At 51.4% G+C, this 22743-nt stretch overlaps 2 protein-coding genes across 2 annotated transcripts in view; both read left to right on the top strand.

Annotated features, from left to right (window-relative positions):
* Positions 1 to 18904, top strand: part of Ubl4b (ubiquitin like 4B) — a 31920-nt gene extending 13016 nt beyond the window's left edge. The window contains exon 2 of the mRNA XM_012515967.2: positions 18484 to 18904. Coding sequence (XP_012371421.2) covers positions 18484 to 18904 — 421 coding nt within the window. The remainder of the gene's footprint in view (positions 1 to 18483) is intronic.
* Slc6a17 (solute carrier family 6 member 17) overlaps positions 18662 to 22743 on the top strand; it is a 48062-nt gene continuing 43980 nt past the window's right edge. Inside the window, exon 1 of the mRNA XM_004636901.2 lies at positions 18662 to 18921. The gene's annotated coding sequence lies outside the window, so the exon portion shown is untranslated. The remainder of the gene's footprint in view (positions 18922 to 22743) is intronic.

Here is a 22743-nt window from a genome sequence, read left to right as displayed (position 1 = left end):
TTATTCCACTGAGCCATCTCCCTGGGCCCCCTTTAGCCTTTTCTAAAGTGCACCAGAGACAGAAGCTGTCTTCTGCCTTCCCTTATCAAACCTACTCTTCAGTGAGGATGAGGAGTCAGGCAAACACAGGTTCAAGTCTGAGTTCCGCCGCCTATCAGCTGTATGACGTTGGATAAATCACTAGGTAAATTAATGAATTAAGCTCAGTAAACTGCTAGGAGGAAGGTGAAAGGCCGTGGAATTCAAATGACCTTTGTAAACTGTGACAGTCTACTAGCACTCAATGTGACTCTGGTGTCTTTACGAAGATTCAGGTCAAAGGAATTGGTCACTGGGTCAGGGTTGAGGGTGGGCCTGCGGAAGCCACAGTTTGGAATTGGCTTGCCCAGCTGGACCTGGTTGCCTCAAAGGAGTATCTGATGGCTTTGTGGCATGGTAACTCAAGTAGGCTAGATTGTGCTCCCCTGCTTTCCCACTCTAGCGTGCTTTCAGACAGGGTGAACGAGTGACAGTCTCTCAGCAGAGTTGAAAGACAAAGGCAGCTGGCCATTTTGTCATGCACAAGGTTCACCCCCTTGATCAAACTTGAATCTAGTGGTGCTGAAAGGGATTTTGGACATGCAGTTGCAATCCCTAATCAGTTGACCTAATTAGGGAGATTATCCTGGGTGGGATTTTCCTGATTCAATCAGTCAGGCCTTTCGGAGACATCTTGGGTCTCCACCGAGTAGGATTCATGCTGGCAGGACTCAGCTGCCCGTAATTTTCCTTCCTGGTTGCCTGCACAGCTGGCCCCCACATGGGCAGAAGCCAACTGCTGAGGTAAAACTATGCACATGGCCTCCAGGTTCTGCTTCTCGGGTTGAACCCTGACAGCTGCAGCTGCTGCCCCTGGGCACTGTGCGGTGGAGGCATGGGAAAGCTGTCAGGTGTGCTTGATGACAGAGACGCTCTGCAGTAATGTAGAGGGACAGCAGCTGCAGCAGGGTGTCCTGCCTGTGGTCATGCAACTGCAGCATGGGTGGAGTCCCTGCCATCAGCTGGCACCGTGTAAACAGAGGTCGGGTGGTATTGAATCAGTGGGTAAGGCAGGCATCTGCATATTCCCTGTTCAGATAAAGAATCAGAACCTAGAGATCTGAGAGACCGGTCCAGGATCACTCAGCTGGTAGTGTCAGGTAAGGCCTCGGGGCCTAAGGGCCCTTCACAGGCCCCAGCCTTGGGAGCTAGCTGCCCTTGTAATGCATCAGCAGCTGTGTGTCAGGCCAGGCCTCAGGGCTGGGGAACTCATAGGACCTGGTGCTGGGGACCTGTCTTCTTGAAGCTTCTGGACTATCTGTGGTCTCTGTAGCTGGGTCGGGGTTGAGGCTGGGCCTGCGGAAACCATGGTTTGGAATTGGCTTCCCCAGCTGGCCCTGGTTGCCCCAAGTGTTACACAGGCTTTCAACCTTCAGGGGAGGCCTCTGCAAGGGCGGTGCTCTGGGCCTGCAAGAAGAGTGGGTCCGTCAGGACACCATCAGGAACCTGGCAGCAGTCTCCTGGGTCCCCTGGGCCTTGTTAGAGGGCCCAATAACAACAGCACTGGAACGTGCAATGCGGATGGAGGCACTGAGGGAGGAGCACGCGGGACACAGGGGACCGTCTTCCACTCTTCCTCGCATGCTGCCTGCGGTGACAAGCCCTCTCATGCATGCGGCCCTGAGAGGGGCCTCTAGAGGCGGTGGGTAGGTGATCCATGTGGGCCAGAGTGAAAACTCTCTGGTTGCGTGTCATAGTGCCTTGAGGGACACAAAACTGAGGATAGCGCCTGGTCCTGCCCAGCTATTTGGGAGGAAAACGTTAGCAATCCAGTTTATCTATTCCAACTGCGCATAAAGCAGGCTGGCTCCTGGTTCCTTCCTACAGCCCATGATGATGTGCAGACCGGTTTCTTCTCTATTGGACCAATAAATACTGTGGGAGGCCCTCCCCAACCACGTGCCCTCCCCGCACACCCAGGCAAAGGCCAGGGCCAGCTGATGGGATTTCTGAGAGCGGATGAAGGTAGTTATGAACATCTGTGTGGCACATGGCTAGCTAGTTGCAGAAACAACTGTAGTTTCTCATGCATGTTTATATACATATCTGTTAGACAAATATTGTTCTTTCTCTCATTCTTTTCATCTAACATAGGTGTCTTTTTATTTTATGTTTAATTTTTTTTAATTTTTTTCCCATAGTTTTATTGATAAACAAATAGCAATGAGACAGTTTCAAACCAAATTGGCAGGACAGTTTCAATAATTAACACATTGCATACATTCTTCCTAGTGGTTAATTGCTGTACAAGATGCAGACATGATATTCTATTTACAAACACCATTAGAACAAATCCCTCTATTCATTAAGAGAATGTAACTATGTATCTATCCTAACCACCTTGAATATACAGATACAAAATGGACCTTCATCTGTATCCCCTTTTTTGGTTAAGTTCCATTATTTGAATATTATAGGTGTGTAAACTCAGCAAAATATTCTAAGAGTCCAGTAGTCCATAATAGTATTGGGTCTTCCGCTTCACTGGCAGTGTCAGAAATTGTTGACCTGAGTCCCCTACAGCTCAACATAACAGCATGGCTTTACTTCTTATGTTTCATTTTTATACTTTTCTGCTGGGTGGTTAAGACCAAGGTAAAGCAGGACCTATAACATAGGTGTCTTAATAGAAGTTAACTCTACATTTCAAATTTTAAGTTAGAAGATACTAAAAAGGGGACTAAGAAGTAGAAGACTAAACATCAGATAAAAATTCCTGATCTCATTGAGTTTATGTTCTAGTTAGGGGAAAAAAAAAAAGAACACATAGGTATCCATGATAAATAGGAACAGGTATGTATCCATAGTATGGGTGTGCTCCGTGTATGTGCAAACACACATGTTGCATGTCCTTATGTGTTACATGCATGAGAGTGTAACTTCCAGTAGGACAGGGAGGGAAGACCTCTCTAGAGGTGACAATCAGGTAGCAGGGGAGAGAAGGTACAAAGGTCCTGAGGAGGCCTGCTGTGGCCAGCCAGGGAAGGAGGAGACAGGGCACAGTGCAAGAGGGGCTGAGGGGCTATGGAGGACAGATCTCACAGGACTTTGAGGGTCACATGGTAGATTTGGGCTTTTTATCCCAAGAGAAATGAGTGGTCGGGACAGCAGTGACATGCTCTGATGGAGGTATTCAGCTGCCTGATCCTGCCCTGGACCATCTGAATGAAGAGGACCATCCCACTGGGTACGCCCATGATGCCGGCTCTTGCCTGCTTCCCACCCACACCCTGAGGCTCAGGGCCCTTGAGTACAGCGATACCTGCACTGCCCAGCCCGGGACTCCAGCTCTTGGTGGCCTTCTAAGGGGCCTTTGAAAGACCAATGGGCAAATGAACTTCACTGGCTTAGATTCTACAAACTGAAAGAAACTTTCCTCCTGGGCTGGGCTGAGTCCTGAGGGTTGTCAAGCTGCCCGAGACGTCACTCTCCACTGTAAGAGGCAAACAGCTGTGACACCTGACATGCAGTGCAAGGAGGGCCTGGCACATCAGCAGACAGAGTGGTCGCGGTGCTGGGGTGGAGAGTGAGGTGGAGGGCTTCACAGAGAGGGTGACACTGGCTGGGGTCTAAACAGACAGGTCGGAAGAGGAGAAGAAATAACATGCACAAGCTCAGGTGAAGTTCACCAAATGTTAACTTGTAAAAATCCCTGTGACTGTTAACTTTGTCACTCTGGGAGCTCCCTCACTTTCCCTGGGACTATTTTGATCCTTGGAAGCTAGCTGAGGTTGGAGGTGGGAGTGAGGACGCTTGCCTTTGACGACATCTAACCCTGAAGGCCCATGCTGGTTGTCTCAGAAAGCTCTAATCCCATACTGCTTTTGGGACCCGGAACTCTTCTCCCTTGAACTCCAGGCCAGAGAATCTCCTTGGCCCTGGAAGAGCCAGCAGGAAATTTGATCTCTGAGAACGCCTTGCCCTAGAGGGTATGGGTGGGGGCTGTGGGACTGGTGTCAGGCACCCAACAGCTGGGGAACCTCAGTTTTTCCTGAATTAAAGGGGTGACTAATATAAACTTGTTAAGGTGAGTGGGTGGAGAAGGTGACACGTGAAAGGAGTCTCCGCAGTCAGGAGAGGGTATCAGAGCCCAGTGTGGTCTGTGGGCCTCAGGGGAGGAATTAATCCTGAACCCTGGACCTTGTGGGTGTGGTTTGGGAAGCTGGGTCCCTACTACACTGTAACTTAGCCAGAGAAATCCAAGATAGGCATTGGGAGTGCCAGGGTTGGTGAGGGACCAGCTGTGAACCCTCCCCCCCCCCCATGTCCCAGGGGACCCTGGGTCTTCAGGAGCCCGGTGCTCTCGGGACTGTGTGTAATGGATTGGGAAGGTGGTGTTCTGGCCAAGAAAGCCCCTGAAAGGGGATCCGGGGACCGAGATCTCTTAGCTGGAATTCTAGAGGCTCCCGGAGGCTGCCCCTGCTGGAGACTCTAGAGAGCTGAGATTTACGCCCCTTCCTGCTCCCACGTCTCTGGCTGGTAAGAACAGCTCATTTTTCACAGGAACCTCGTGACTTTCCAGACAGTATTTTCAGCCTCGGTTTGACGTCAGACTCCCGCTCGGTCCCAAGGGATGGGCTTTGTACATTTCCAAGCCAGCAGGCCAAGCGTTCTGTCCCCTGGGCCTCTCACACTGTCCCCAGTACCGGGGAGGGGGCGGTACCCTCCGTGGCAGGCAGGGGGCTCTCTGGGAGGGAGGCTGGGGGTGGAAGCCGAGCAGACTGGAGTGTGGGGTGGGGGGACGATGTGCAGGTGAGTTCGTTCTGGGGCCAGACGCGTGGCGAATGCGCATGTAGGGGGTGAGCAGGCAGCAGCGGGAGGTGGTGGAGGCTGCCGATGGGGGTGGAAGGCGGGAGGCAGAGGAGTGAGCCAGGCTGGCTCAGAGTGAGGTGGCGCATTTGTCTCACGGCCTCTCCAGGAATGGCTCTCACTCAAGGCCCAAGAGGGACTGGGAAGGGGGGAACAGGAAGATGGAGGAAGACGGAGAGGGCAGGGATGGCACAGAGACAGAGAATGGAATGACGGTCGCACACCGTGCGGGGCTGGCACCTCAGCCTCCCCCCTTACCTCTTCTGAGCGTCAGAACCGCGGATGCTGTGAACGTTGTTCTCTTTTTACAGATGGGTTGCGGTTGCCAGAGAGACCACTCTCAGCTCACAGCACCTGAGACAGCCCAGTTCTGTGCTCAGTTTCTGATCCAGGATTGTGGGGCAAGGTCTGCTGTCAGAGCTGAGTGTTTCTGAATAGTACTGACCCTGACCTGTGTTTTGGGGGGATCTCCATTCCCATCCCCTCTTGGAACTTAAATTAGGGCTCCACCAGTGCTAGGCACCCCAGATACAATAAGGAGGACATAGTCCCATTTTCTACCCTAATACCTACTTTCCCTGTGGTTCTGGGCTTCCAACACCTCACAGTCTTGTACCTGGACAAAGCCGCTCATCCTCTGGCCCTGTGGGAGGGGCCCAGGCCGCATGACACTCGTCATCCAAACCAGCCGTGTCATCATCGGTCCTCCCTGACCCCAGCCCTGCTGGCCGCCACGCCCTGCCCCTGGCACACCCTAAATACTGCAGCATGGCCGTCTGCCTGTGCGCCTCCCCACCGCGGACACTGCCCCCAGTGCTGGCATGTGGCTTCTCGACACCCCTCCAGCTCATTCCTTGGCTTTAAAAAAAAGTCTGCCTCTCACTGGCGTGTCTAATACCTTGCCAGGCGGTGCGGGGTGAGGCGGGGTGAGAGAGCAGGCGTATGTATTGATGTTCGGTTGATGATGAAGGCCATCTCCTGTCTCTTTCCAGCTTCTTTCCTGTTCTGCAAGTGCCAAGCAATCCAGAACTGTGTCACTGCAGAAGACACAGCAGGCTGCCTGAGCTCCCTTCTCATCTCTCTTTGTGTCCAGCCCCTAACCACATGCTGGAGCTTTATGATAGCTTCTGTCACCCAGGCTCTTGTGGTCCCCAGGAATGGCAGCGTGAGAATGTGTTTTTAAGCACAGGGCCTTGGGCTAATCTCTGTGGTGCTGCAAAGTGGGAAGTTATTTAGCCTCCCTGTGCCTTTGTCCCTTCCCTTGGAAATCGAGGCTAATACCAGACACTGGATTTCAAAGGCTCATTATGAAAATTAAGTAAACACAGACATGTAAGTTGCTTAGACTAGTGCAAGAAACAAGTGTTCAACAAACATTAGATTTTGTAATTACTACCTAGACTAAAAGGTAACCTCCCAAATGGCCTCCCTACTTCTGGTTCTTTTCCCTCCACTACATTTGTCCCCTCAGTGCCCAGAGGACTTTCTCCACTTCCCATGCAGGAGCACCAGATAAAATACAGAGTGCCCAGTTCCAACTTCATTCAAACTGGACGTGTGGCATTCTTATTTGCTAAATCTGGCCATCGATGCTCCTATGCTCAAAAGAATTTCCCCATTACTTTTAAAATAAAATCTAAGGTATTTAGCACGACATTTCAAACACTACGTGATTCAGACCTCTGCTCTTGTCGTTTAATCTCTCTCCTCCCTGTGTCTTGCCAACTCCAGCCTCCTCATCTTATGTTCCAGCCACCTCCAAATGTCATTTTGGAATCCCAGAAAGTGCAGCCTGGCATCTTGGAGCTAGATAGACCATGTGTCACGTTTTTTACATGAGGCAATTGGGGTGCAAAGAGGTTAAGGACTGCCCCAAACCACAAAGCTAGTAGGCAAAACCTAGAGATTGTGCCAAGACCTTAAACTTGTAATTCTGAAACATGGAATGGCACACTTGGCCTGGAGGAGGACCCTCTCAGGACTACAGACATTAGTTCCAAGTCCCTGGCCTCAGGAGGACCTGCCATGTGCTTCCTATTTAGGGACTAGGAGGCGGAGGGGAGGCCAGAGCTGCTGGCCTGGGGCCCTCCTCAGGGGCTGGGCTCAGCAGGCTGGAATGCCCAGGAAGTTTTGAAGGGGCAGGAGTGAGAATCCAAAGGTGGCGCTTGGGTACGGATGCAGCTGGTGAGCAGGGGAAGTGTTTCTGAGGCCAGAGACCAAGGCAGCAAGGCCCTGTCTGGAGGGCTATGCTTGGGGTCTGCCCTGGAAAGGATGTTTCTTTCTTCAACTCCAGGCAGCTGAGAATGAGGACGTGGTAGGTGGGGACTCGAAAATGGGCAGAATATTCCTAGCTGGTCCAGCTGCTTTCTGGTGACCTCAGGGGACAACCCAGGCAGAGGCTCATGCTATGCATGAGTGGGGGCCCACCTTTCCCAGGGGATCCATGGAGCACGCCTGCCCACTCTGCATCACCCCCAGCATCAACACAAAGCAGAGCCGCTTCCCAGCTGGATCCCTGAGAGGCTCTGGCTCCGCTACAGCCACTCAATGAAAATATCTCTGCTCAGTGCTGAGAATTTGGTCTCAGTAATTGACTTGTATAATGTCCAAATATTCTGTGCATATATATAACAAGCCCAAAGTGATGCATCATCTTTAGCAAAGAGATTTATCATGGAATCTGTGGCAGCTTCCCATTTGTCTGGAGCAGAAATAGGAATGGCTGTCTCTGCCAGGAGTCATCCTTTGTCTCCAAAGCAAATTCCTCCATGGTTGAAGAGTTCCTTGGCCCCGGTGGAGGCCTGTGGCCAACTTCCTGGCCCAAGTCCCACAGTCCCAGAGTTTCCATCCCAGGAATCTCAGCCACATGCATCAGGAAGCAAGGGAGAGTGGAGCACTGGAGTTTGGAGCTCTGACTTCTAGGCCTGTCTGCCACCAGCTGATGTGTGACCTTGTAAAGTCACTGAACACCCTCTGCTCCCTGGATCATGAACACCCTCCAAAGGTCCATGAATTAAAGACTCAGGTCCCAGGGAACACCATGGGGAAGTGACAAAATCTTTAAGGGGTGAGGACCAAGGGGAGATACAATATTTAGGCATCTCACCAGAGATGTGCTCTTTTTTTTTTTTTTAAATATTTATTTATTTATTTATTTAGTGTGTGTGTGGCCAGCTCAGCCCACCAGGGGGCGGGGCTGGCTGGCATGTGGTGCTGGGGATTGAACCGCGGTCCCTGTGTTTTGCTTAGCTTAGCTTGTTCTAAGTAGGTGCTTTAAACCACTGAGCCATCTCACCAGCCCCCAGAGATGTGCTCTTGAAGAGATGCTAGTTCCTTCTCATTTCCACTCCCTGACCATGAAGCAAGTGGTTTTGTTCTATCACGTGCTTCTGTCACAATATGCTGCCTTGCCACAGGCCCAACCAATCATAGACTGAAATGTCCAAAACCCTGAGCTGAAATAAACCTTTTTTCTCTGTAAGGTGGTTATCTCAGGTGTTTTGTCATAATGATGGAAAAATGACTAACACACGCTTGGATTTTTCTTCTGCATATATAGATGGAATCTGCGATCCTACTGGAACAGGAGAAATAGATGCGTAATTGCCCATCACCTACTCTGTAGAAGCCTCCAAGGAGTCAATGTTATTAGAGCCTGGGATTTGGAATCAGATGAATCTGTGATCAAATCCTAGCTCTACTACTTGGGTATGTCACACAGGACAAATTTTGTTTTGTGTTGTTTTGTTTTTGCAGTGCTGAGCACTGAACCCAAGGCCTCACCCATGCTAGGCAAGTGCTCTGCCACCAAGCTACAGCTGTGCCACACGAGCTAGTGCCAGTGGATCCTGGCACTTTGTCCTCCGCAGTGTCAGAATGAAAGAAAGCATAAGGCACCCTCAGGCTGTCCTGTGCACAGCCAGGCGCTGCCTGGAGCTGTCGCTGTCTCCCAGGCACTCAGGACAGGAAGCAGGCGTAGGAACGGTGCTGTAGCAGGCCACCTCTACACATACCACTCAGATAACCCCCACCCATGCTGGTTGTAGGACTGAGATTCAGTGAGCCAGTGACTCACACAAGGTCATCTAGCTCATCAGTGGCTGAGGCAAGCTTCAAACCCGTTCTGAACTGACCCCAAGGTCTGCCCCATGCACACTGGTCCAGCACGTAGGAAGCAGTCAAGGTGGTGAAGTAAGAGCGTAGATTGGGGTTGTGATGTAGGGTTATACAGCGTGCCATAGGCTGCGGAAGAAAGTGGCTCTGGTTTACCTCCTGACTCGGCCCGCGAGTCGAGACGTGGGGTAATGACCTGGAGGAGGAACGGGGATGAACAAGACAGGGCAAGAGACATGAGAGACGGAGACAAGACAGGCTTTCTGATCAAGTCTCGTTTATTGAGGAAGTGAGCAGAGCCTAAATAGCCATATAGTGGAAGCAGTTGGGTGGGACTGGCTGTGGATTGGTAGTGGAGGTCCAGGACCACAGGAAGATGCCGAGGCAAGCGGGGATTGGTGCTGCAGCGCTTCTTGCCCAAATAAGGGAAAAAATAACAGGAGCGTTCTATCGCCCCCCACACCTCCCACCTTCGCCACCCTTTAGCTGAGTGACCAGAGTGGTGTCACTAACCCTCTCTGTCCCTTCTGTGATAGGTACTTAGTGCAGTAAATGGTGTTCAGATGGCAGTTCTCATTGTCGCTGATATTAAAGGCAGGGCGTGCTGTGTGCTGACGAATGGTATTGTGGTCACTAATAAGTGCTGGCAGAGTGGCCTAAGGAACATCACAGGAGGTCAGAGGTAGTCAGGCTGCATGGGGAGGAGTGACATTTAAACAGGGCTGACTAAAGACTAGAGAGGGACCGAGTGTAGGGACTTTCTAGGCAGAAGGGTGGAGCCCAGGGAGGTGCTAGGTGATGGATCCAGGGAACCTTCGGGGTGAGGGGAAGCAGAAGCCCGGATGCCAGGGAGGGGTGCTGCCTTTCCTCACAGCCTGCAGGAGCAGCCATTGTCTTATAAGTCTCCTTCTATGTGCCACTTTGTACCCATTATGTCTGGGTCACATGGCTCATTAGGATAGGTGACACTAGCTCCTTTTACAAGAAAAGCAATTGAGACCCAGAGGGGAGACTAATTAAATTTTGCAAGGCCACTTGAGTAAGTGACATAGCCAGTACTCAAAGTCAGGTCTGCCTGCAAAGGCATGCACCTGCTGCACCTCCATGTTAAATGCCGATCCATCCCAGGACATCCTGAATGAATGTGTACTTCTATTTTGTATTCTACCTTAAGTCCTACTCATAGGTGGGACAACAGCTGTGGTCCTGGTAATGAATACACATTTTCATTTTACCAGGTGTGACGTACAGCCAGTGGGGTCAAGCTCCATCTCTCTCAGAGTGACAGCTTGTACCCACCCCCACGCTAGCTGGAAGCATTTGGTCAGCCCCCTTGCTGGCCAGCAGAGGTTGGGTGGGGAACTGTGGGGCCACAGTGCTTCATGTCCTGAGCTCTCTACCAAGATGGCATCAGTGAAGAAAGACAGAAGGTCAGCCCAGGCTTCTGTGGCTGCTACCAGCCTCCAGCCCTGGGGATTTTAATCTCTGCGGAGTCTGCTGAGCATCTGTCCTAGTGCTGGTGGTGACAGAGCCCACAGTTGCTGTGGATGATCTTCAAGCCCTGTGATAATGTCTGCATTTTTCTTGGTCTCCTTCAGGAATATCTCAGTGCAAGTGTTTTCTCCTGGTCTCTGAATCCATCCCCTCCTGGACCCTCCTTATGTTGCGCTCGAGCCCATGTGAATCAGCTCTGTGGCCTGTAATCATCTTATCGAAAGACTTAGCCAATTCAGGCAGACCCACTCTCCCCCCTCAGCCATGCAGGTCCTGCCCCACACTGTAAGGTGATGTCCTTTTCCCCACCTCCTCCTAGAAGCCTGCTCTGACTTCCATGGCCTCCCCTGATTCTAGACCCAAGAACTTCCTGGAGCCTAGGGTTGACCAGAGCCTTCCATTTTTGTCTCCACATGTACTTAAGCCTGGTACTTCAGCATAGGCAGGAAATGTCCTTTCCCTGCCTCTTCATCTCACACCTTGCACGCACGGAGCACCAAAGGGGCGGGACTTGGTGGCACTGGAAGGACTAAGTAGGATGGAGGCAAGATGTGGGACATTCCAATCAAAGAGATCCTCATAGATGGCCGAGAATGGCGTCTGGCTGTGCTCAGCTCTGCAGGGCCTCTCGCAATGTTTGAGCTACTGTCTCCCGCATTTGTTAGCCAGGAAGCCAGGGTTGACCCTGAGCTCAGTTCTTCCCTCTTGGTGGGGGGGTCTGTGACCCCAACCAGGTGCCCGAGTTGGCCACCAGGGAGTGCCTAGTTGCAGCAGAGTCACACTTCTATGGCCCAGCACAGAGCCAGAGCCCTGTGCGGACAGAGGGGAGAGTCAGCCCACGACTGACAACCTGGTTCTTGCCCCAACTTTGCTGCTGACTTCCTGTGTGACCTTGGGCAAGTCTCTTCGCCTTTGGGGGACTTGTTCTTTATTTAAACAAACAAGGGCAGTGGCCTAGAGAATGGCTGAGGTGTTCCCAGCTCTGAACTTTGCGTTCTCTGACTCAAAGCAAAGGGCGGCTACTGCTCCTTGAATAAAAATGTTCCTCCCCTGACAGCAGCCTGGGGAGATCAATAACTCTGTCAGAGCATCTTTGCAATAAAGCTGGGGCTCTGCAGTCTCTCGGAGGCCTGGAAACTTTATCCTTACTCATTGTTCACCCTCGTTCTCCCTCTCCTTGGCCCTCCCCCCACCCGCCCCTCCAGCCCTCAATCCAGGGCAATGCAACCTGCTATGAATGAAGAGTGGCTGGTCACGGGGCCCGGTCACCATGGCGACGGATCCCCACAGCCGAGGTAGGCATCAAAGTCACATGAGAACCCGGGAAAACTGGCTGAGATATTTATAGAAGCAGCGGCTGGTGCTTTTATGGAAATGGGTCTATATTTGACTCTGGTCCTGAAACCTCCATGCTGTCCCTGAGGTGAGGCAGGTTTTGCATCCAATTCTCCCTCCCTCTCCATGCTGGGGGGGACAAATACACCCCTCCTGTTCCCATCATCACCTGGCACATTTCCCACCCCACTCTCTGCTCTGCTGGTCCTACCAGAGGAACCACCCCCTTTCTGTTTACATCAACTGCCCCTTCTGTTTACTTCGATGATGCTTCCTCCCAGGCTGGCACCTGGGACCCTGATGCTGGCACACAGGCCTTTGCGACACCTCCTTCGCTCTCCTCCCTACGTGCAGACAAGAACAAGGCCCTTGCAGCTCTCAGTCACATTAGAAGCTGTCACTTGTCATTCCATTTCCTTAACACTTTAGGGGGAGCTGCTCAAGAGGAGGAGGAGCACACAACCATGCACAAGGTTTGAAGGGCTTTGAGTCCCTCTACCCTTCTAGGAGTCATCACTATGTTCCAGAACTGGCAATGACAGCTATTGCCGCGCAGGCACTTAGGTTGTGTACTTTCTCACTTAATCCTCACCACACCCAGTGACACAGATATCGCTGCTGTCCGCCTTGTACAGGTGCAGATGAAAGCTCGGAGTGTGATGGAGAGACCGGCCGCCTGCCTCTACCATCCCTGCTCTTCCCACCGGGCCCTACCAGATGGCAGAGGGGCCCGACAGGGGGAGGTGGGGCTGCAAAGAACAGCAGCAAGGGCCAGTTCAGAGGAGCAAGGGAAAGTCGGTGCGGTTATCTTATCGGATAGATAACATATATACAAAGAAGAATTCAAACAAAATTAAATCCAACACCAAGTTTACCTTCCTTGGAGTTTCCGGTCCTCCTCTGCAGAGGAGGCAACTGGTTTGAGGGATTTGCTCTCTACAGCTCTTATGTGCCTGTAGCGGCAGGCAAGGAAATGTGGACAGATAACCAGCACACAACAAAAGATAATGAAAAATAAGTTTTTCTCTCATGCTGCCCCCAGCCACGCAGTTCTGTACCAAAGAGGGCAGGCACTACTGTCATTTCTGGTGTATCATTTTGTCAGTTTCTTCCAGATTATTCCAGAAATACCCGTGCCTCTATGGGCACATGCAAATGGCCACGCCTCTCACTGTTCTGCATCTTTTCTTCATTTAATAGCACATCTTGGAGACATTTCCAGATCAGAACATATAGAGCAGCCCTGTTCATTTTAATAACTGCAAAGAATTTCACTGCGTGGAGGTACCATAAGTTATTTACATGGTTCCTTGCTGATAGATGCCTAAATTGTTTCCACTTTTGTATATTACAAACACTGCTCAAGGAGTATCTTTAAATGAATGTCTTTAAACAAACATGAGCAAAGAGAGCTGTTTCTTCACAATTTTGATCAGTGTGGCCTAATGGTCAACGGGTGCATGCCTGTGTGATTCTGATAAATATGGCCTAATTATCTTCCACAGATTGGACCCTTTAACTCTTCTCCCATTAGCAACATGTCTGTTTTCAACCTTTTTTCATTTGTTTGATTACTTGCCAACGTAATAGTAAAAATTGTTTTTCATTATTTTTTCATTTGCATTTCTCCTATTATAAATGGAACTTAACTTTTTTTAACATATGGAAGAGCCACATGTTTTCTATGAGCTTTCTAATCCTTTATTGTTGTTTTTCCTGATTTTCAGGGATTTTTTTTATACAAGGAAGAAATCTCTCTCCTCACCTTCTTTACCAATCACTCACTGGATACTTCTGAGCACTACTGTGTCAAGACAGGTCGGTCCGAGGTCCTGGGAGTACAGCTTTTATCTCATTTGCTTTTGTCTACAAGCAAGTAAACAGGAAAGGGAGTCAGATGTCAGATGCTGAGATGTTATTTGGACAGCAATAAAACAGAATAAAGCAAAGGACATGTCATGTAGAAAAGTCTTCCATACCTAACTTATTCAACATTATAGATCAATATAATTAACAATTGGGCCAGGGAGATAGCTCAGTGGTCTAAGCATCTGCCTAGCAAGCGCAAGGACCCAGGTTCAGTCCCCACTGCCACATGCATTGGTTGATCTGGCCACTGAAACTGCGCATGCTTGTAATCCCAGCTCTGGAGACACTGAGACAGGAGGATCACTAGAGTCCAAGCTGCATGGTGAGACCCTGTACCAAATAAATGATTAATATACAAAAAATGAATTATATTTAATATAATTCATAAAGTAATTATAGGTTAAATTTATATCCAACCATGTTACTGAATTACCTAAAGGGTTTTTTGGTTTTGTTTTTTTATTGAGAATTGAGCTCAGGACCTTGTGCCCAGCAGGTAGGCACAATGCCATTGAGCAAATAACTATTTTTCAAATGAAGCTTTCAGCCCTTCTGAGATTTCTACCCATGTTTCTAACCACACTTTATTGTTTCAGTAACTATTCAGGGAGGACCTACTATGTGTTGAAGACATTCATGGTCTCTGCTCTTATGGAGCTGCCACACCAGCCAGAGGGACCATCACTAAGCAGCCAATCACATGGCTTGGCCTCAGTCACAGTTGTCATCAGGGATACAAAGGAAATGTCCACCTAGGAGGTTGACCTAATTGGGAGAGGGGGAGAATCAGAGCCCTAACACTGCTGGGTGGGTGAGCAGGGCCTGAGGGAAGGGGAAGAAAGACTTAACAGATTCCAGGAAGGCAGAGCACATGGACTGCAGCGTGTACCAGGAAGGCCTGACAGAGAAGGAAGAGCTGGGAAAAAAGGCTAATGGAGGTAGCAGGTAGCTGCTGGACAGCTCTGGTAAGAGAAGTGATAGATGAGCCTAGAGCCCAGGAAGGACCACGAGGGACATGCTAAGGCTGCAGGGCAAAGGTGTGAGTTGGGAGGCGGATGGAGTTACTGCTTCTAAAAAATTATACTGCTATGTGGGAAAAAGGAGTGGAGGTTGGGGCTGGAGTCGGGGTAGCTGGGAGAGTCAGGTGAGTGATGACTATAGCTTGGGCTGGGGTTGTGGTGGCAGAATTAAACAGAAGTGACCAGGTTCAAGAAGTAGTTAGTAGGTGAAGCTTCCAGAATTTGGTGCTAGATTTCATGAGGGGTGAAAAGGAGGGAGATCTTAAGGTTATTATTTAGTTTTCCAGCTGGTACAACAATTCACAGAACCAGGGAATAGGAGGAGGAAGAGGAGGAGGGGGAACAAAAAAAGCAAAACTCCGAATGATTTTTAAGACAGAGCTTTGATTACAGGAGTTCACCTTGAGCATATGTACTGGGGGTAAATCTCAGCACCAGGTGGAAGAGGGAGGAGGAGGCTGAGTAGGGGGAGCTTGGAAGACCATCTGGAACGGAGATACGGATGTGGAAGTTGTCAATATCGGAGATGGCTTAGGAAAATAATCTAGAGTAGAAAGGTATAGGGCTCTGAGAAGTCCAGGATGTAGAGGTCAACAAGGAGAAATGAAAAGGGTGACCAGAGGGTAGGAAGACAGGGAGACTCCCAGCAGAGAGGGAAGAGAGTGTTGGAAGGCAGCAGGCATTATGGAGGAGTCAGTAAAGAGGACTGGAAGATGTTCAATGGATTTAGTGACACAGAGGTCACTGGGGACCTTAGCGAAAGCTATGTTGGCAGTGTAAAGGGGCAGAGTGGGACAAGAAGCAAAGAAAGAGTAAGGAAATGAAGACAAGAATGTAGAAGACAGATGAGGATGGAAACCTAGAGACCTTTAAACAGGACTTGAAAATGCTTAAAGAGCTGCTGAAAAGGGTCCAATGAAGAAGGAAAGATGGTTGGGCCAGGAGTAGATTACGGTAACTGTGGCTCTGAAGAGGATGTTTGCCAGGCGACCCAGGCACGGGGTGACTGGATGGACTCGGGCATCAGGGGGGCTTGCCATGGTCTGCCAGGAGGAAAAGGAAGAGGGCCCAGGCTGGTGCAGGCAGGGAAGGCTTCACTGTTCTCAGCAGAAAATGCAGAGAGCTTTCTGTGAAGCTCCTGAGGCAGCAGGGAAGTATGGGGCAGGGAGTAGTAAGGAAGGTGTCTGAGAACAGCAGAAGAGGAGAGGGGCTTCATCAGGACAGAGATGTGAGCTGGCCAGGGAGTCAGGAGGGTGGTCAGAAGAGAAGAAGCCCACTTGAGGTACACACCATGAGGGTGATGGAGCTAGAGCCCGAGAGTGTTCTTCTCTGGAGGACTTCACATAGAGAAACCGGGAGTGAAGTTCATCTGAGTTGGAGCTTTCTGCCAGTAGACGTGCTACCAGGGCAGAACATGCTGGCTTCTGGCCCTCGCATGAATTGCTACAGTCATCGTGGTGGTCATCTAATATGGCTGATGCCCTTAAAACAAAGGCCCATCTTCCCCAAGACCACCTTCCCCTTCTTTGCCAACTCAGCCCAAGACATAATTTACTTCCACCCTTCCCGCCGCCTCAGGGAAGACCCCAATCAGCTCCTCCGGTATATTTAAAGGTCCCCTCAAACTTCACCCCTGACAAAAGGCCAGAGAAGCCTCAGCCTCCCTTTGTTCCAATCCAGAGAATTCCTTATGTTCCCCAAATTCTCTCTGTGTCCTCAAAATAAAGCCCCTTTCCCTTTTTCCTTCTACCTGTTTCTCTGCTGCGCTGGTTACCTGAAAAAACACCTAGCAGAATGACAAGGACATCTTTTGCTTATTATCTTCATGGCCCAAAGACACACCATTCTCAATATGTCTTAAATCCATGATTTATCTTTTCTTCCAAATCTGGTCCTCTTTCTTGGTTAAGAACATGATCATCAAACAATATCACCAATAACAGTCATTTATTAACAACAGTGATACCAGATATTTAAAAATGCTCATCTTACATTACCCTCATAACAACCCTATGGAGTTTGTACTAGCCATTGAGCAGATGTGGAAACTGAGGCCCATATAACTTGGGCAAAGTCTTGAGGTGATGGCAGGCAGCATGAAAACCGCCAGACACCGGAGTTCTGCCCCTTCCCATCACCACGCCTCGGGTTTCCCTTGCCTTAAAACCACCCCCTGCCGATGCTTTCCTTCCTTTCCCCTTCCACCCCAGGTCGGCTGTCACGCTGCATTTGTGCACCTCTGTCCCATGTCCTCCGTCGCTTGCTTCTTCCTCCCAAGCACCTTTCCCTGCTCTGCTTTCCTGGTTGAGTCTAGCACACCGTAAGCTCGCACGGGCAGGGATCAGGAGCTGTCTGTCTGCCACATCCTAGAACAGTGTCAGGTAAGCTCTGAGTCTCTCATACACTTGAATGAAGGAATAAATCCCTGTGTGGAGATGCTTCCCCGTGGGTACCTTCAATTGCCACATTCCTAAGGGCAGAGGCACTGCTGGCTTTATATCCCGAGCTACAGTTTGGAGGATGTTCACATAGCAAACTGCCTGGGAATATAGAGGGAATGTTTCCCTTTTCTGAAGGGCAACTTGGTTTGCCGTCTAGTATAGTAAAAGTACTGCCTGGGGCAAACGATGGGCTGGTTTGCTTGCAGCTATTATAAAACACTGTTTATCAGCTTGAGGTTCCCCTGTGTCCATTCCCATGTCCCCTGGGTGTCCCCTAGAGCAGAGACTCTCATTCCAGCCTCTCCAGCCAGCCCTCCAAGTCTCTGGCAGGAGCGCCTCCATCCCTTTCTAGCTTTATTTCTCACCACGCAGCTTCCGTTCCACCTCAGGCCATTGTCCTCCAGCACACCTTCCGTACTCTTTTTGTTCTCTTTCTTTCTCTCTCTCTCTTTCTTTCTTTCTTTCTTTCTTTCTTTCTTTCTTTCTTTCTTTCTTTTTTTGTCTTTTTTTGAGGCAGGATCTTGCTATGCAGTTTAGGCTGGCCTCGAGTTCACTCTGTAGCCCAGGCTGGTCTAGAACTTGCAGTGATCCTCCTGCCTCAGCTTCCGAAGTGCTGGAATTACAGGCATGCACTACCATGCCCGGCACCTTTCCCATTATTGCACCTATGCCCTTGGTGTGCTGCTGCCTCCAGAGGACTGTCCTTCCTCATTTTGTCTGCGCATCCTTTGAGGCCTGTATCCTGTGGCACCTGCCAAGAGGCCAGTCAGAATGTTCTTGTTGTACCCCACTTTACTAATTAGGTGAAACTCTTCAGCCCTGGGTACTATTATGACTATTGCTGGTTTTCTACTGCAAACCCCACCAGCCTCTCCAAGAGCTTCCCCCTCACCTGGCCTCATCTCAGCCTCTGGAGCCCCTGGTACATGGTAGCAGCTCAGTAGATGAAGGATGTACCTACGAGGTAACCCGCACAGAGTCTCTACAGCTAGCAGAGTGGCAAAATGGATGGTCAGTGAAACAGAAAAAGCAGGCCCAAGGAAGGGAAGAGGGGCAACACGTGTACAGGTGAGAGGGTGTAGAGTGGGGAAGAACCACTGTGGAGGGAAGGAGTTCAACAAGGAAGGGAAGACAGCGAGGCCCAGGCTCCGGAGAGCGGAGAGCTGGTGCTATTGAAGGCTCATCCTCCTACCACCCTCGGAGAGCACAGGCTCTGGGGACAGCACCAGGGTTGGGGTCCCTAGGCCGGAAGCCCCAGGAAGCGTCCCCCTGGCCACGGCCCCTTCTGTCCCCTGCCCACCCCCTCCGCCCCCGTCTGCCAGCAGAGCCTCGCCGGCGGCCGAGAGCCTCGCACTGACGCGGCCCGCGCCTGAGTCAAGCCTGCGTCACGGCGCCCCGCCGCCAGGGTGGCCTTTTGGAAAGCGAGGGAACCGCGCGCGCCGCGCTCCGCCCAGCTCCGTTCCGCTCCGCAGAGCCGGCGCGGCCAGGCGCGGGAGGCGGCACTCAGCCCGGCCTGCGCGGCCCCACACGCCCGGTCCCGGCCCGACCCACAGCCCCGAGCGCGGCGCGCTGGAGCAGGCTCCCCTGGCGGCGAGGCAGGAAGCGGGAGCGATCGGAGTCCGGGCGCCCCATCTCGGCCGGGGCGGCCGCCGCCACAGTCGGGCTCGGTGGGAGCAACTGTGCGCCGCGACCCTCGGGGACCGCAGAGACTCGGCCGGCGGGGTGCAGGGGCCGAGTCCCGCGTGACAGCCCGGGCAGGACAGGTGAGTGGGTGCCGCGCCCAGGCACAACTTTGCGGTTCCGGCGCCGCCCCGGCCCGGAGGCCTGAGGTGCGAGGTGGCGCTCTCCTCCCAGTCCCCTCCGGGTCCCCTCCGGTCCTGGTCCCCGCGCCCAGCGCCTCCGGCCCCTCCACCCGCGGTTGCCAGGCTACGGAGCCTCCGGCAGTGGCAGGCCGGCGGATCTAGGTTGCCCCGGGGCGCACGCCGGGCAGCGCGATGGGCTTTAGCTCTGGGGCTCGGAGGGCCCTGAGCGCCGGAGGTACCTGGGCGAAGCTGGAGGGGTGAGCGCCGTGGAGGCCCGGGGAGGAAGCCCGCCTGGTCTCCGCCTGGAGGTGCGCGCCCAGGGCGCAATTCCGCGAGGCAGCTCCCTGGCGGTCGGGGTCCCCAGCCCCTGTCCCTCGGCTCATGCCCGTGACCTTGACGGTAACATTGACAAGAGAAGCAGAATTCTCACGTCTGAGATGAATATTTAATTCCCAGTCCCGAGGCCAGCCCCGCGGAATTCGTAGCTAGAGAGGATCCCTTCCTCCCTCGAGGGAGGAGCGCCTGGGAACGGAAAAGCAGAGACAGGGGACGTGCGTGGGGTGCGGATCTGGAGGGGACGTCGCCTTCCCAGGGGAGAGGCCTCTCCGACATTTATACCTGTACATGCGCCTGCACCATGCACCGAAGCGATGCTCCCAGGACGCCCAGGAGACTGAGCCCCCAGGGGCGCGGCCACCTCGGAATGAAGCCTGGTGTTTCCTTTTAAAGGCCAAGTGTCCTCGCCAGAGCTCCAAGTTCCGAGGTCCTGAAATCACAGACCTTGCCAGAACCCGTGGCTGTGCGGTGGGCTTTTTTTTTTTTTTTTTTTAAATTTTGATCCTGTTTCTCTTTGGGGTCACTGAGGCAGGTAGGATTGTGTGGAGATGTGGGGGGAGGCAGAGTAGAAAGATTTTTGTGAAGGCGCTGACCTTCCTAAAAGGAACTTCCAGGAACTGCAAAAATCCGATTTGGGCTCCAAAAACATTCTACCAAAACTTCAGTGTCTTTTCTTGCTAGGCTTCACTGGGCATGTTGATGGATGTGTGAGAAACAAGGTCAGGCTGGAGGTTGACAGCAAGGGCTGCCCGAGCCTCCTCGCACTGTGCTTACATTACCCCATGAACAGGTGAGGTGGGTCGCTCCCCGGCCAGGAAGGGCTTTGAGGTCACACTGGCTGTCCTTGGCCATGGCCTGTCCGTAAGGCCATCAGAGGTTTGAGTTCCTTTGCTGGCTTTTTCTCTAATGGAGCAGCTGTGGCTAAGTAGGTGGTTGAGTTTCAGCGAATCCCTGCAGCTCAGGCTGGAGGGTGACTCAGTGCAGGAGGCAAATCGTGCCCACTAGCTCCGATTGGAGTTTGTTTGGCCTGAGTCACACACAGTCGTGCACCCACTATTATGAGTTCAAGGGAGTTCTTTAGCAGGACTCGTGCGCAGGAAAGGCTTGAGTCCTGAGTGTTTGGGGACCATGGGGCAGAGGTGGGCAAGTCCCCAGCACAGAGCTCAGGCTCCTGGGCTGCTGCTGAGCTCTGAGCCCAGGGGTGAGCAGGGCTGGAAAGGGATAGTGCTGAAGGGGAGTCTCAGCGAGGCCTGCGATTGTGGTCACAGCTGGGCCCAGGGCTCTGCTGTGTGCCAGCAGGGTGACCTTGGGCAAGTTACTTCCCCTCTGTAGCCTCAGTTAAAAGAAGGATGCCTGTGGTACCTTTCCTACAGCATTATTTTCAGCTTAGTGCTGGACACATAGCAGGTGCTCCTTAGATGTTAGTTCCCTGTTCCTTCCCTTATAGGCTGTAACCAGAGGCAGTCTTTTCTATTCCTGTCCCTGCTCCTGAGCAGGAGAGGGGCCATGCAGGCAGAGGAAAATGGCAGAGACTCTTATATGATTAAGGACTCATAGCTCCACTTCCTCCCAACCCTCAAGTCTCCTTTGTGAGACCCTAGAGGGGGAACCCTGAGCAAGAACAAGGCTAATGTTGGGCTGTGCTGAGTCTGCTGGGTGCCTGAGGCCACCCACAGTAACTCCAGGGTAACGCTGCAGTACTGACTTGTACTTCTTGTGATGGTTCCTGACCATGGCTTGGTCCCAAGCTTCAGCACCTGCTGAGTAGACTTCAGGGGCCTTTCTGTGTGAACAGTTCTTGCCATCATCAACTTCCCTGCCCAGCCTATCCACAGTTGACTCCAAAGCTGCAAGAGAAATGTCCAGGGGAGTGGGGTTGGCTTTTCCCAGAGAGGAAAGGAAAGAATAGGACTTCTGCCTCCCTGCGGGCCCCTGACCCCTTGCTCCTTCCCTCTCTGTAACCAGCATAGACGTGGGGCTGGACTAAGATGTGTGCACCTCAAAAGTGAAGTAAATAAGAGGATCCCTGATGCAGCAAGAAAGAGGCCATGCTGATCCACGGGATTGTCATCTTGAATCAGTGTCCTTCCCCATTGGATCTGCAAGCATATGCCAAGCGTGGCAGACACAGAAACGAGAGGATTCCTGAGTGGCAGCTCCCTTCTGCTTGTGTACCCTCCTTCCCTTCGTACTTCCTCCCCACAGAGTGAAAATTCATCATGAATCCCTTTAGAACTGCTAGGCTAAGCAGAAGAATTAAATGAGAGGTGAATTGTAGCTTTCTTCCCAGACAAGGTCTGAGCTACCATTCACTCCATGCTGGGCTCTTTACAGCCAGACATCTGGAACACCAAGATGGCAACAACCCTGACACTTTAGTGCCTGTGTCAGCTGCCCTTAACCAGTGTCCCAGGCTGCCAGACCTCAGAAGCACAGCTTTGGATTACGAGAGCACCCTCTAAAACCAGAACACAACAGTAGTCTGTATAGAGGAATGCCCCCTCTACCTGCCTTTAGGAGGAGAGAGAGCAGTTCTGGAGTCCAGCATCCTACCCTGCACTTGCATGCTGTGATAAGATTTTTTGAGGTTTTTTTGAGCTGTGCTAAGTGCTTTATTTACAGACGATTTATTTAATCTTCATTACATTCCCGGGAGATAGATATTGCTATCTGCAGTTTACAGATGTGAAATTTGAGGCTCGGGGAAGTTAAAGAATTTGTCCAAGGTCACATAGGCAGTGAGAGGCAACCTGAAAATTCATACTCTGTCAGATTCCAAATGTCATGCTCTTAGCCACTGTGTGATATGCTTGCATAATAAGTTCTTAATAAATGTTTCCTGACAATCTAAGTGTCTACCTAACTGAAATTGTCTCAAAAAACATGTGGGTTTCTTTTCTCTTTCTTTCTTTTTTTTTTTTTTTTTTTTTTTTTTTTTTTTTGCAGAACTGGGTATTGAACTCAGGCCCTTGCACTTGCCAGGGAAACGCTTATTCCACTGAGCCATCTCCCCAGCCCCAACATGTGGGTTTCATTCTTTAAGCTGGTGCCCTAAGAAGGAAGGAAATGGGCCTCAACCTATGGCAAATTGATAGAAAATGACCAGATACAGACTTCCAAGCTTTGGGGGGAATGTGGCATTTGGCTCCTGGTGGATTGGAATTCAGAAAGAGATCCCCATTCCACACTAGGGCTTTACGGTCAGGTCTCTGTGTCTGTCTTCTTGACTCCTGTTATCATAGACTTCATTCCCTTGTATTTTGTCCAAGTTAAGGATCAGCGCCTGTAGCAGGGTGAAAAAGAATCAGAAAAGAGTGGATGTTGCCCCTAGAATTTCTGCAGCTGCACAAGTGAGGATGGCCGGTGGCTGATACGCTCTGGTGTGTCCAGGTTGCTTGCTGGACAGTGTGTGCGAGGGATTTGATGAGGCCCAAGAGCCCAGCACAA

The sequence above is a fragment of the Octodon degus genome, unplaced genomic scaffold (assembly GCF_000260255.1).
Source record: "Octodon degus isolate 3935 unplaced genomic scaffold, OctDeg1.0 scaffold00084, whole genome shotgun sequence".
Classification (NCBI taxonomy): Eukaryota; Metazoa; Chordata; class Mammalia; order Rodentia; family Octodontidae; genus Octodon; species Octodon degus.
Note: the sequence above shows the minus strand (reverse complement) of the source record. Positions and strands in the feature narration are given on the sequence as shown.